The 14098-nt window shown below is 44.3% G+C and overlaps 1 protein-coding gene across 1 annotated transcript in view; it reads left to right on the top strand.

The window, feature by feature from the left end:
* LOC116504359 (transcription activator BRG1-like) overlaps positions 1–14098 on the top strand; it is an 87625-nt gene that overhangs the window by 30010 nt on the left and 43517 nt on the right. Inside the window, 8 exon segments of the mRNA XM_032211333.1 lie at positions 1809–1982; positions 2092–2259; positions 3086–3136; positions 6339–6469; positions 7753–7810; positions 10877–10995; positions 13344–13494; positions 13639–13802. Coding sequence (XP_032067224.1) covers positions 1809–1982; positions 2092–2259; positions 3086–3136; positions 6339–6469; positions 7753–7810; positions 10877–10995; positions 13344–13494; positions 13639–13802 — 1016 coding nt within the window.

The raw sequence follows: 14098 nt of genomic DNA, 5'->3' as shown, positions 1-14098 counted from the left end.
ATCAGCGACACGGTTTAATTGGGTGCGGCTTAGTCGAGCGCGGTTTTGACGTGTCACAATTCAGGTAGCCTCAGATTACAACCACAGCCGGGACTACAGTTTCCATTGATTAAGCAAGGCAATTGTTAAGCGAATCATGCCGGTTTTACAAGCTTTTTTGGCACGGTTGTTAAGTGACTCACTGAAGCTGTTAAGCGTGCCTTGCAGTTGTTAAGCAAATCTGGCTTCCCCCATTGACTTGTCGAAAGCTGGCTGTGAAGGTCACACATGGTAATTGCACGACCCTGCGATGCTGCAACCATTGTAAATTCAGGCTGGTGCTAAGCACCCAAATTTTGCTCATGTGACTGTGAGGATGTTGCTGGAGTGTGAGGACCAATTGTAAGTCACTTACAAGTCCTGCCAATTACCTCCCTACGACCAATTAGATCCCACAGATTAGGCCTCCTCCGAATACCATCTGCTAGCCAATGTCGACTGTCGACCCCTCGGGGGAGGGCCTTCTCTGTGGCTGCTCCGGCCCTCTGGAACGATCTCCCCGTGGAGATCCGGACCCTCACCACCCTTCCGGCTTTCCGCAAAGCCACTAAGACCTGGCTGTTCCGGCAGGCCTGGGGCTGATGAGTTCCCAGCCCCACTTGAATTGTTGCGACTGTTGATGAGTTTTTAACTTGTTTGTCTTTTTGTTTTCTTGTTTGTATTCCCCTCCATCTTTGTTTGTTAGCCGCCCTGAGTCCCTCGGGAAAAGGGCGGCATACAAATGGAATAAACATTTCCAAATATTTTCAGTGCCATGGTAACTTTGAACAGTCGCTAAACCAATGGTTGTAAGTTAAGGACAACCTGAAATAGGATGCCAGAGTGGATAAATAATCAATGCAATACATTTATTAGCTTGTCAATAAATATATTGTAATCAATAAAGGATACAAAGATGTATGTTTGGACAGTAGCTAACCATTGTTAAATGTGGATGAGCTAAATGTGCCTTAGGCTGTGGCCAGTGAAACATCTTCCAAAACCTTGAATAAGGACTTAACACCAGCATACTATGTAATTACTGATACCATGCTTGTGATACAAACAACCTCTAATCCAGTGTAATCTCAGCAACTTGAAACTATGTGGACTTCAGTTCCCAAAATTCCCCAGTCAGCCATGTTGGCTGGGGAATCCTGGGAGTTGAAAGCCACACAGCTCAAAAGTCGCTGAGATTGAGAAGCACTGCCCTAACCCATGCATGGCTCATTCATTAAGCTATTTTCTATTACTGTACTTTTCGGAGTATAAGACGCACCCTTTTCCCTCAAAAAAGAGGCTGAAAATCTGGGTGCGTCTTATACACTGAATACAGCATTTTTTTTGCCTCCTGTAACCCCGCCCCCTTCACCAAAATGGCTGTGCAGATCCTCTAGGAGACTTTTAGAAAGCTCCTGGGGGCCGGGAAGGGCAGAAACGAGCTAAAAACGGCCCGTTTTTCGCTCAATTTTACCACCACCCCCAGGAGCACTCTATAATCTTCCTAAAGGTTATCCATGCCCCTTTTTTGCGGAAAACATGCCATTTTTTGCTTGGTTTTGTCCCCCTCGCCCCCCCAGGAGCATTCTGCAAGCCCCCTAGAGGCAATTCATGCCTTTTATGGGGGGAGCGGGGTAGGACAGGCCCTTTTTCACAAAAAAACTGCCATTTTGGGGAAGTTTGCAGAGTGCAAAAACTTTTTTTTTAATTTGCCTCTTTAAAACCTTGGTGCGTCTTATACTCCGGTGTGCCTTATACTCCAAAAAATATGGTAACTTCTTTTTTTTTAGGAGTACCTCAACAGCATTCTCCAGCATGCCAAGGATTTCAAAGAATACCATCGATCAGTCACCGGCAAGATTCAGAAGCTGACAAAGGCGGTGGCCACTTATCACGCGAATACGGAGCGTGAACAAAAGAAGGAGAACGAGAGAATTGAGAAGGAGAGAATGCGCCGGTTGATGGTATGGATTTTTTTACGTCCGTGTGCAGAATGGATCTGGCTGATCATTTAACATGACTCCTTCCAGTATAATTTCAGAAAATTATAAGTTGCGTCTGTGTATTTTACAGGCTGAGGATGAAGAAGGGTACCGAAAGCTTATTGATCAAAAGAAAGATAAACGCTTAGCCTACCTGCTTCAGCAGACAGATGAATATGTGGCCAACCTCACAGAACTGGTGAGACAGCACAAGGCTGCACAGGTGGCAAAGGAGAAGAAGAAGAAGAAGAAAAAGAAGGTAAATGAGTTAAATCAACCTGTTCGGATCAGTGAAATCACTCAGAAGGCAAGCCCCGTGTAAATCTTTGGTTTGAGATGTGCCCCATGTCAGTCTTCCAGGGACTGAAATTTCTGCCATGTTTAATAATACATCTTTTATGGTTTTATTTGTAAACGTTGGCACCAATTTGAGATGTCATTAAACCAGTGTTTCTCAACCTTGGCAACTTGAAGATGTCCGGACTTCAACTCCCAGAATTCCCCAGCCAGCATTCACTGGCTGGGGAATTCTGGGAGTTGAAGTCCGGACATCTTCAAGTTGCCAAGGTTGAGAAACACTGCATTAAACTATGTGTCTACTGATGCTGCATTGCCCACCTGAATTGAATTGAATTTTATTATTTGTATGCCGCCCTTCTCCAGGAGGACTCAGGGCGGCGAACAATTCAAAAGGGGAAAAAGGGGAACATAAAACGAAATACAGATAATTAAAATAAGCAAGAGTCACACAACCATACAAGTCGAGAGGGGAGGGAACTCATCACCCCCAGGCCTGCCGGCAAAGCCAGTTTTGACGGCTTTTCAGAAGGCCTGGAGAGAGGCCTACACTACAAAATTTATTAGAAAACTGAACCAGAGAACTTCCAAATAAAAATAATATATTCAAATAAACCTCTCTTCGTTAATGATATAAAAGTCCAAATATCTAAATTGGTGTCAGAATGAAAATGTTGGTTTTTTTGTAAATTAAAACTGGAAAAAGTAACCTAAATGCCTTTCAAATGCTTCTCTGTTTTAAAATTACATTGTAATAGATATTTTTTCGTGATCTTCATTTCTTTTAGAAGGCTGAGGTTGCAGAAGGACAGACTCCAGCAATTGGACCTGATGGTGAAGTAAGGTTCCTTCCTCCCAAACTAATTTAATTGTCGCTATAAAATTGTGCATGGATTTTATAGCACAATGAGTACCTGCTTTCTTATGAAACTGCTTTTATTTGGTCTAGCAAGTGGAATGCACTGATGCAAGCAGCTGGTGTTGGAAATTGCTTTAGAGCAGGATTGTCAAACTCCAAGTCCCTTGGGCCAGATCCAGCACACAGGGTGCTTAGATATGGCCTGCGGGGCCATCCTGGAAACAACAAAGGACCGGCTTGTGGTGCCTCTGCCAGCAAAAATGGAGCTCGGGAGGGCCACCCACAGGCGAAAACCCTCTGTTTTCGCTGGCAGAGGGTTGCAGGTGGCCGTTGCAGCTGAAAATGGAGCTCGGGAACCCATTTTCACTGGCAGAGTGCTCAGGCCACCTCCGGTGCCCCCCGACACAAGTGACATTGATCTGGCCACGCCCAGCCACACCGAAGTCAAATGCAACCCTGATGCGGCCTTCAATGAAATCAAATAGCAATAGCAGTTAGACTTCTATACCGCTTCATAGGGCTTTCAGCCCTCTCTAAGCGGTTTACAGAGTCAGCATATCGCCCCCAACAACAATCCGGGTCCTCATTTTACCCACCTCGGAAGGATGGAAGGCTGAGTCAACCCTGAGCCGGTGAGATTTGAACAGCCGAACTGCAGAACTGCAGTCAGCTGAAGTAGCCTGCAGTGCTGCATTTAACCACTGCGCCACCTCGGCTCTTAAATTTGACACCCTGCTTTAGAGACTGCAATTGGTGGATCAAAGTTTCACCAATTGGTGGATTCTCCTAAACGTTTCTTGTAGGAATACATATTTTCTAGACCAGTTTGTATCATGAATATTCTGACAATTAGAAATTACTGCATTCTGACAAAAACTGTAATACTTCATCTATCCATCAGTATTATCAGCAAAAATTGTGGCTTCAAAAAATAGGACTGCCTAGTTACAAGTTGCCAGATAGAAGGAAGATGGTTTTCACTGTGTGAGTTTGGGCCACTCATCCTCTCTCAATCTAGCCTACCTCACAACAATGTTGTTATGGGGAAAAACTGGAAAGAGGACTGTGGATGCCACTGTGAATTCTTGGAATAAAGGTGATATAAGAATGTAAGGAAGAAAGGAACATTTGCGCATACTTGCAAATGTCTACAGATGCAAATAAACACATTGATTGGAACAGAACCATAATACACTAAATGACTGGAACTGCAGTTAATTGAAATGATTTAGGTATTTCTGACCAAAAGACGAGTATCAAAAGATTACATCTTTGTTTTATTAAAAATTAAACCAATCATTAAATAAATCTTGCAATCTATACCAATTACTATTTCTCTACTGGTGAAATGTTTTTGCATTCATTTTTTTAAAAAAGCAAGGGGTGATACATCTGATATACACTTTTTCTATAATCATCCCACATTTTTATGTCACTATTTATAATTCCGTAATCTCTGATAGTTCAGGGACGCAGTGGCTCAATGGCTAAGACGCTGAGCTTGTTGATCAGAATGTTCGGCAGTTCGAATCCCTAGCGTCGCATAACGGAGTGAGCTCCCGTTACTTGTCCCAACTTCTGCCAACCTAGCAGTTCGAAAGCACATACAAATGCCAAGTAGAAAACTAGGGCCCACCTTTGGTGGGAAGGTAAGAGCGTTCTGCGCATCTTCGGTGTTTAGTCATGGCACATGACCACAGAGAGGTCTTCGGACAGCGCTGGCTCATCAGCTTTGAAACGGAGATGAGCATGCCCCCCCCCTAGAGTCAGGAACGACTAGCACATATGTGCAAGGGGAACCTTTACCTTTTAATCTGTAATAGAGAGTACACTTTTGTTTGTATCTCACCGAAGATATTTATGCAAGTCTTCTGCGAGTCCTCCTCTGCAGTGGCAGTAACCTTGCCATACGCTTAACCCAGTGGTGGGATTCAAATAATTTACCAACCAGTTCTCTGCCCTAATGACCAGCTGGGTAGGCGGGGCTTGGTGGTCATGTGATCATGTGGGCGTGGCCAAGTCAATGTCACTCAGGTCGATGGGCGCTTCACCTTCATTGTTACAATGGTAATAAGGGTTAACCGGAGAGGCAGTTTCTGTAAGCAGGGCAATAAAGATTAGGCTAGAAACAACACCAGAATGTTTCCTTCCTGCCTTCCTTACAGGATTAGCCCTGTAAAGTGGGGGAAAAAACAAAAGGAGATTTCTTCCAATAATCGGTTCTCCGAACTGCTTAGAAAGTTACCAACCGGTTCTCCCGAATAGGTGCGAACCGGCTGAATCCCACCACTGCCTTACAGATTAAATGTTGGACATTTTTAGGAAAGCAGTTGGAGGATTCTCTTAGTTTTGTTTCCTTCCCATGGTTTCCCTTCCCATTCCTTCCCTCTGCCAGTAGAACAAACATCAACATTAATGTGAAGTAAGGCTAGGATTTCGGAGGAGATGAGATTCTCCCGAATAGGTGCGAACTGGCTGAATCCCACCACTGGTCGTATCTGTGAAAAAGGGTCATAAGTCCTTTTTTTCAGTGCCATTGTAACTTTGAACAGTCACTAAGGAACTGTTGTAAGTCGACTACCTGTAAAAGATCAGCGATCTATCACTATAGAACCCTCTGAATGAAATTAACTAGGCAATTTATATGACTTATATAGATTGTGCTTGTTTTATTTAGAATTAAGTTGGAGTTCATTTTCATTCCCCTCTGCAATATGTAGTCATTGTTGATAGGTTGATTCTCTATGATTACGGTAAGTCACTAACTCAATAACATTCTCTTTCATGCCATTCCTTGAATTGGACAAATTTATTCTCTTGTTTTGAGAATGAACAAAGGAATGGATTAAGAGAAGATGGACAGGAGAAAAATGTTTCCATCTTATCTAGACTTCTAAGGACAATTTTAAATGTGTGTTTAGAAGGGTTTATAGAAGGCAATTTATATGACTTATATAGATAGTGCTTGTTTTATTAAGTTGGAATTCATTTTCATTCCCTTCTGCAATTCATTGTTGATAGGTGCGAACTGGCTGAATCCCACCACTGGGTTAACCATAATACTTTTTTTTTTCTTCCTCCATTTCATGAGGTCCAATATTAAATGAGATTAGAATTGTACTGCTTTAGAATCATGCTTTATGTGAAAAATGCATTTTAACGTATTGTCGTATTTCGTCCAGCCTTTAGATGAAACCAGCCAGATGAGCGACATCCCTGTGAAAGTGATTCATGTCGAAAGTGGGAAAATTCTTACTGGCACAGATGCACCAAAGGCTGGGCAGCTGGATACCTGGTTAGAAATGAATCCTGGGTAAGTCGCTTGCGGAATTCACTGTTACATTTCCCCTAAGAACAAGTGATATGCAAATATGTTTATTCCTTGCATTTCTTTTTTTAAAAAATAAATCAATCAATCATAGCAATTGCAGTGGAGTGGGTGCCCTCAAGCTTGTGAAGACTGAGTAGCCTGTTATGTGTTGCTAAAGAAGTTGTTGAAGTTGCAATGGACTTTGTGTCTGGAGTCAAAGCTAGGCTTAGTTGAGATATCACATGCTCCTTGAATTTAATCACAGCCATGAAGTTGTGATTCAGTTATTACAAACCAATCTTTGAAAATTTGTTGGAATGCTGCTAAGCAACCTGCAGAAAATCAGGAGAAGCACATCCAACCTACTCATCTACCCACATTCTATCACTTCCTGCCTCCTCCCACTTTCTACCCCCTCATTCATTCATTCATTCATTTCATTTTATTATATTTATATGCCGCCCTTTTCCCCCAAAGGGGACTCAGGGCGGCTAACAAATCAAATCAGGGAAGGGGGGGGGGTACAGACAAAAAATAAAAAACGAAACATGACAATACATAATTTAAAAACACACAACAGTCATACCATTCGAAACAGGGGCAGCAGCTCTTTAGCCCCAGGCCTGTCGGAACAGCCAGGTTTTAACGGCTTTGCGGAAGGCCTGGAGGGTGGTGAGGGTTCGAATCTCCACGGGGAGCTCGTTCCAGAGGGTCGGAGCAGCCACAGAGAAGGCTCTCCTCCGGGTAGTCGCCTGTCGACACTGGCCGGCGGATGGAATTCGGAGGAGCCTAATCTGTGGGATCTAATCGGTCTATTGGAGGCAATTGGCAGCAGGCGGTCTCTCAAGTACCCAGGTCCAATACCATGAAGGGCTTTATAAGTGACGACTAGCGCCTTGAAGCGTATCCGGAGACCAATAGGCAGCCAGTGCAGCTCGCGGAGGATAGGTGTTACATGGGTGAACCGAGGTGCACCCACAATCGCTCGCGCGGCTGCATTCTGGACAAGCTGAAGTCTCCGAATGCTCTTCAAGGGCTGCCCCATGTAGAGCACAGATCATCCAGCCAGCTTTCGTGGCTAAGTTGGGACTAGAACTCATACTTTCCTGGTTTCTAGCCCAGTATCTTAACCATTAGACTGAACTGAATTCATCTTCCTTTTTCCTTCTTCCTTCATCTTTCTCCCAGTTTCCCAATGATTTTGAAGGAAGGAGTGATTCTAACAGACTTGGCCTGTCAGGGGTATTTCTCTATAATAATTCACAATGTCGTAATTATTTAAATAGATATGAAGTAGCACCAAGATCTGACAGCGAAGACAGTGGATCAGAGGAGGAAGAAGAGGTGAGGAGAAATGTTATCTTGATCCATTTGTTCTGTTTAGATCAAAATCAGACGTATGTGTTATGTTTGAAGCATTTTTTATCCTGGATTGAAAAGAATTTTGATAAGAACCATTTGATGCATTTTATCTAATCTTACCTTTATTCAGATAGAGCTTTCTTGACATCTTGTCTTGTCATCAGGAAAACAAAAGTTAACTAGCAGTTCCTACTTCCCATTGCATTTTGCTTTTTTCACTTAAGTACAGCATAAATCCGGGATGGCGAACCTATGACACATGTGCCACAGGCGACACGCGGTGCCATTTGTCAGAGCACCCAAGGCGTTGCCCTGCCCTGTCACATGCACGCTGGCCAGCTGACTTCGGCCTTCTTTTGAGGCCATTTTCCCCCTCCCCAGGCTCCAGAGGCTTTAAAGGAGCCTGGGGAGGATGAAAACAGTCCTCCCCCCGCCCCCGAGACCATCTGGAGGCTTCAGGAGCTTCCCTGAAGCTTCCGAGCGCAAAAAACGGCTCTATGGGCAAACCGGAAGTTCAGGAACGGACTTCCGGTTTGCTCGTAGGGCCGGTTTTAGCCCTCCAGAGCCTTCAGTTACATTCGTGAACTTTCGGTTTGCCCATAAGGCCGTATTTTTGTGCTCCGGAGGCTTCAGGGAAGCTCCAGGAAGCCTCTGGAGGGCCTCTGGGGAGGCTGTTTTCGCCCTCCCCAGACTCCTATAAAGCCTGTTAGGTAAGTTCACCGTTAGGAGAGCGAGTCCGTTCAGAGAAGCGTTGTGAGAGTAATGTTGGAGAACACACAAACCAGCAGAGACACTGCAGTTTAAATAGGCTTTTACTTTCGTGGAAATAGAGGTATCAGAGTCCATCAAACAGTCCAAGTCATACACGGTTAAGGCAGTCAGTCATCAACGTCTTTCAGTTAAGGGAATAATCCAAATAACATAGTCCATAATCATACAAACAGTCCGGTACACAAAGTTTGGTAGCAGTTGCAAAACTTACAATAGCTCACGCTGATCACTATACGTCACTTCTAACAGCCAGCTTCCAAACACTCAGATCAGATCAGCATCTAATAGTGATTCTGGCTCCATCTTATGGCCGATTGAGGAAACAGCAACCAATCACATTTACAGCATGATTTAAAGAAACCGGTACAGCATTGTTACATGATTTATATATTGCCAACCCAACCGATTATATTCCTAACGAAGCCTATGGAGCTTGGGGAGGGTGAAAAAAGCATGCCAAAAATGGGCGGGCGTGCTGGTCATGCGCGCATGCATACTGGGGTCATGTGTGGGCGTGCCACACTCAATGCAATGCGCACGACCCCAGCACGCGTGCTTGCATAACCAGCACTCCCCCCCCCCCCGTTTTTGGCGTGCTTTTTTCACCCTCCCCAGGCTCCAGAGGCTTTATAGGAGCCTGGGGAGGGCGAAAACAGCCTCTGGAGACATGCCCATGCACGACCCCCCCCCCCCCCCCGGCGCTCCCTCCGCTTTTGGCACACGAATCAAAAAAGGTTCTCCATCACTGGTATAAATCAATCCAGCAGGATTAAACTGTATCTCCAGTGAGTCATTCTTCTCCTTGCGTTGTACCATTATTAGTGGAGATGCATGTGAGAAATTACACATGAGGAAGGAGTAAAGGAGACACAACTTACTAGCAAACATAGCTGAACCTTTAAGCAAAGACAGTGCAGAGAGCCTGTACTAATTTTCTATCTGTATTACTAATCGCAAAAGATAATTAGACACACACAATGTAAGATCAATCCTTTTCTGGGAGACGGAATATAACGGTTTAAACCAGTGTTTCTCAACCTTGGCTACTTGAAGATGTCTGGACTTCAACTCCCAGAATTCCCCAGCCAGCATTCGCATGAGAAAGGAGTAAAGGAGACACAACTTACTAGCAAACATAGCTGAACCTTTAAGCAAAGACAGTGCAGAGAGCCTGTACTAATTTTCTATCTGTATTACTAATCGCAAAGGATAATAAGACTCACCCAATCTAAAATCAATCCTTTTCTGTGAGACGGAATATAATGGTTTAAATCAGTGGCCCCATTCGCTGGCTGGGGAATTCTGGGAGTTGAAGTCCAGACATCTTCAAGTGGCCAAGGTTGAGAAACACTGGTTTAAATCTTTCTCCAGTCTCCTTTCTTAATTGAGACTATATTGCTTCTAACGCAGGCATTTAATGCCCTGTTATTGTTTATGTGAAATGTTTTCCCTTTTGTTTGGTTAACGGGTGACTTGAACTATTCTCAGTTTTTACCCCAATCTTCATCCAAAAACACTGAGAATTTTTTTTGAGTTGCAATTGGATGGTCCCTATTTCTATCTAATAAATGTCACGAAAGAGAAAAAAAAGGGGGGGTGATGTGGAAAGAGGAGAAAATGCACATCCAGGGACCAAAGAAAATTAGAAAATTTTTATAACAGACAGCTTAAAAATAACATTTTAAAGGAAATGGATGGCCCTGCACCTCCTCCTGCCCCCCCCCTTTTGCTTTTGCTGCTGCTGCTGCTAACATCTTAAGGTGACCAGAAGGAGAATTTCCAATTTATTAGCATTTGTATACCGCCCACTCCCTTGGGACTCTGGGCGGCTTACAGGGAAGACAAACATATATTAAAAAATTTAAAATAAAATACAAGTGTTAAAAATATCAACATCATGCATACAGTTGGAGTGGGGCTGGATTCTAATCAACCAGGCCTGCCGGAATAGCCAGGTCTTCGTGGCTTTACGGAAGGCCGGAAGAGTGGTGAGGGTCCGGATCTCTACGGGGAGGTCGTTCCATAGGGCCGGCGCAGCTACAGAGAAGGCCCTCCCCGGGGACCCACCAACCGACATTGACCGGCCGACGGCACCCGGAGGAGGCCCAATCTGTGTGATCTTATTGGTCGTTGGGAGGTAAATGGCAGGAGGCGGTCTCTCAGGTAGCCAGGTCCTAAACCATGAAGGGCTTTGAAGGCCAATGAGTAGAACTGATGGGGTGATCCTTCAGTGGCAAGTTATTGTAAGTTACATTAAGTTACTTTGGTTCGTGGCAGGAGGAAGAGGAAGAACAACCGCAGCCCGCTCAGTCTACTCTCCCTGTAGAGGAGAAGAAAAAGATTCCAGATCCAGACAGTGATGATGTCTCAGAAGTGGATGCAAGGCACATTATCGAGTAAGACTCGTACAGGGGGTGGATTGTTTTTTTTTTGGGTCGGTTCCTTTGGCATCCCCTTTCAAGAGAGGTGAAAAAGGAGGGTGGATGCACACATAACATCTCCCCTAAGTGAAGGAGGGCAGCCGACACTAGAAAAGACCCACCTTCTGCCTTGGGAAGAGTAGAATTTGGAAGCCTCTTAGAGGTTGGCATTCCCTTTGGTTCCATAGGGGAAATAGTCCCTAGGGGATTATAGCCTGCCAGAATACAAAATGGCAGAAAGAGAAAGAGATAAGGTAGATGATCCCCCCCCCCCGCCCTCCTTCTTACGCAGTCTCTATTGCAAAGGAGTAGCAAAATGGCTAAACACAATTGCATAGTTACCGTAGTAGGGTAGCAGTTAAGAAAAGTGCTATCCCAGCTATTCCTCCTCCTCCTCCTCCTCCTTCTTCCTTCTTCTTCTTCCTCCTTCTTCCTTCTTCTTCTTCTTCTTCTTCTTCCTCCTCCTCCTCCTTCCTCCTCCTGCTTCTTCCTTCTTCTTCCTCCTCCTCCTCCTCCTTCTCCCTTCTTCTTCTTCTTCTTCTTCTTCTTCCTCCTCCCTTTTCTTCTTCTTCTTCTTCTTCTTCTTCTTCTTCTTCTTCTTCTTCTTCTTCTTCTTCTTCTTCTTCTTCTTCCTCTTCCTCCCCTTCTCTTCCTCCTCCTCCTCCTTCTTCTCCCTTCTTCTTCTCCTTCTTCTTCTTCTTCCTCCTCCTTCTCCCTTCTCCTTCTTCTTCTTCCTCCTCCTCCCTTCTTCTTCCTTCTTCCTTCTTCTTCTTCTTCCTTCTTCTTCTTCTTCTTCCTCCTCCTCCTCCTTCTCCTCCTTCTTCTCCTTCTCCTTCTTCTTCTTCTTCTTCCTCCTCCTCCTTCTCCCTTCTTCTTCTTCTTCTTCCTTCTTCCTTCTTCTTCTTCCTTCCTCCTTCCCCCTTCTCCCTTTTCTTCTTCTTCTTCTTCTTCTTCTTCTTCTTCCTCCTCCTCCTCCTCCTCCTCCTCCTTCTCCCTTCTTCTTCTCCTTCTTCTTCTTCCTCCTCCTTCTCCCTTCTCCTTCTTCTTCTTCTTCCTCCTCCTCCCTTCTTCTTCCTTCTTCCTTCTTCTTCTTCTTCCTTCTTCTTCTTCTTCTTCCTTCTCCTTCTTCTCCTTCTCCCTTCTCGCTTCTCACTCCTCTTCTTCTTCGTCTTCTTCTTCTTCATATTAATGCAGAAATAGATGCCGCTGTGGATCCTAGGTTCTGAAACTATAGTTGTTCTTTATTAGAGACACCTTCTTTCTCTTGACAGCAGCACTCCTTGGCAAACTAATAATAAATGAAAAGTTATGTAATTATGCATAATAAAGGACTGTTGATTTGGGAAGACTTGAAGAGAAGAAGGGGAAAAAATGTCCATTCTGTCTGCCACTCTTTAATGATTCCGTGGTTACCATGAGGAGAACATGTGCTGCCTAGCAACAAGGACCAAGCTTTGCTTCCTTGAAGTGGAGCAGCTCCCACCAAGACCATCTGCATTCTCTGGTTCTTCCTCAGGCCTTTCTTCAAGAAAGAACTAGGAAGACTCTAGTAGACAAGTGATGGGAAATGTCCCCAGCTTTAGGTATTATTCAGAGGTTCCAGGAACAATCAGTCTGGAGCAGGACAACTTCACTGGAGATTCCAGTCAGTTACCCAGCAAGGAAGCAGGTTCTTGAATGATCCTGAAAGAAAGAATCGATAGCGTAGTACAAAATTTAGCTGTTAACATTCCCCATTATGTTACTGGCGCCCCTTTTCCTTTCACAAAGCTAGAACTTTAATCATATCTATCCAAAACCGGAGAGGAGAAATCCAGAGCAGGTCTGAGATCTGAGTTGCCAGTTGTCTAAAGCAGTGTTTCTCAACCTTGGCAACTTGAAGATGTCCGGACTTCAACTCCCAGAATTCCCCAGCCAGCAAATGCTGGCTGGGGAATTCTGGGAGTTGAAGTCCAGACATCTTCAAGTTGCCAAGGTTGAGAAACACTGGTCTAAAGGCCCAAACAGAATTTTTTCTAAGAAATTGAAGCCTCAGAACTAAAATAGAGAATGTAAATCTCCACGGCTCTGCCCCTAAAATAGATGGTAGCGAGGAGGGATAATCTGTCAAGTGATTTTTTTTAAACAGTAAGTTTTTTTTTTTTAAACCCATACATACACAATTAAACCCTAAAAGATAAGTCAATCCTTGTGAGGTTATTTTCTGGTCTCCCACACCTAGCAAGAAGTAATCTCCTTTGAACTCCCCTACGACAGCAATTAAAGCGCCAGTAAAGTTAACACTCCTCTTCTGTCTTTCTCACTCCCTTAAAATCTTTTCTTAGGAACGCCAAGCAAGACGTTGATGATGAGTATGGTGTGTCTCAGGCCCTGGCCAGGGGGTTGCAGTCTTACTATGCTGTGGCTCACGCAGTCACTGAAAGGGTGGACAAACAGTCCTCCCTCATGGTGAACGGTGTCCTCAAACAGTATCAGGTAAGAATCAGAGAGCAAGTCCTGACCGTTTGGCTGAGCCCAGATGTGGAAATTTCAGTGTTTTGAGCTGCTCTATAGAACAAGGCCACCGTTTTCTCTTTGTAGGCTCCATAATGTCTTTGCGTTCCTTTTTCCCGCCCGCAGATCAAAGGTTTAGAATGGCTGGTATCGTTGTACAATAACAATCTCAATGGCATCCTGGCCGACGAAATGGGCCTGGGTAAGACAATCCAGACCATTGCTTTAATTACATACCTCATGGAGCACAAACGAATCAACGGACCCTTCCTCATCATAGTACCTCTGTCGTAAGTATACCTTGAAGACAGGTGGGGAACTTTGAGACTATCTGTATCCGTGAAAAAAGCACTATTAATACGTGTTGATTGAAGTGTTAGTGGGATGTAATTTAATAGGGAAAATAAATAAAGCTTTCGGAAATCTGTGGCCCAGGAACACGTGACTGAAATGTTGTGGGAAAGATAGGACACAGAAGCCAGCTCTTTAGAGAAGGGAAAAGTTTATTGCGCAAGTTCAGAGACAAAGGCCTGAACTCCGAATGACATCAGGAAAATCCTTTTATAGTTTTTAGCTTTTAGCATCG

This window comes from Thamnophis elegans, chromosome 2, assembly GCF_009769535.1.
Source record: "Thamnophis elegans isolate rThaEle1 chromosome 2, rThaEle1.pri, whole genome shotgun sequence".
In the NCBI taxonomy this organism is placed as follows: domain Eukaryota; kingdom Metazoa; phylum Chordata; class Lepidosauria; order Squamata; family Colubridae; genus Thamnophis; species Thamnophis elegans.
This window is presented reverse-complemented; position numbering and strand designations above follow the sequence as displayed.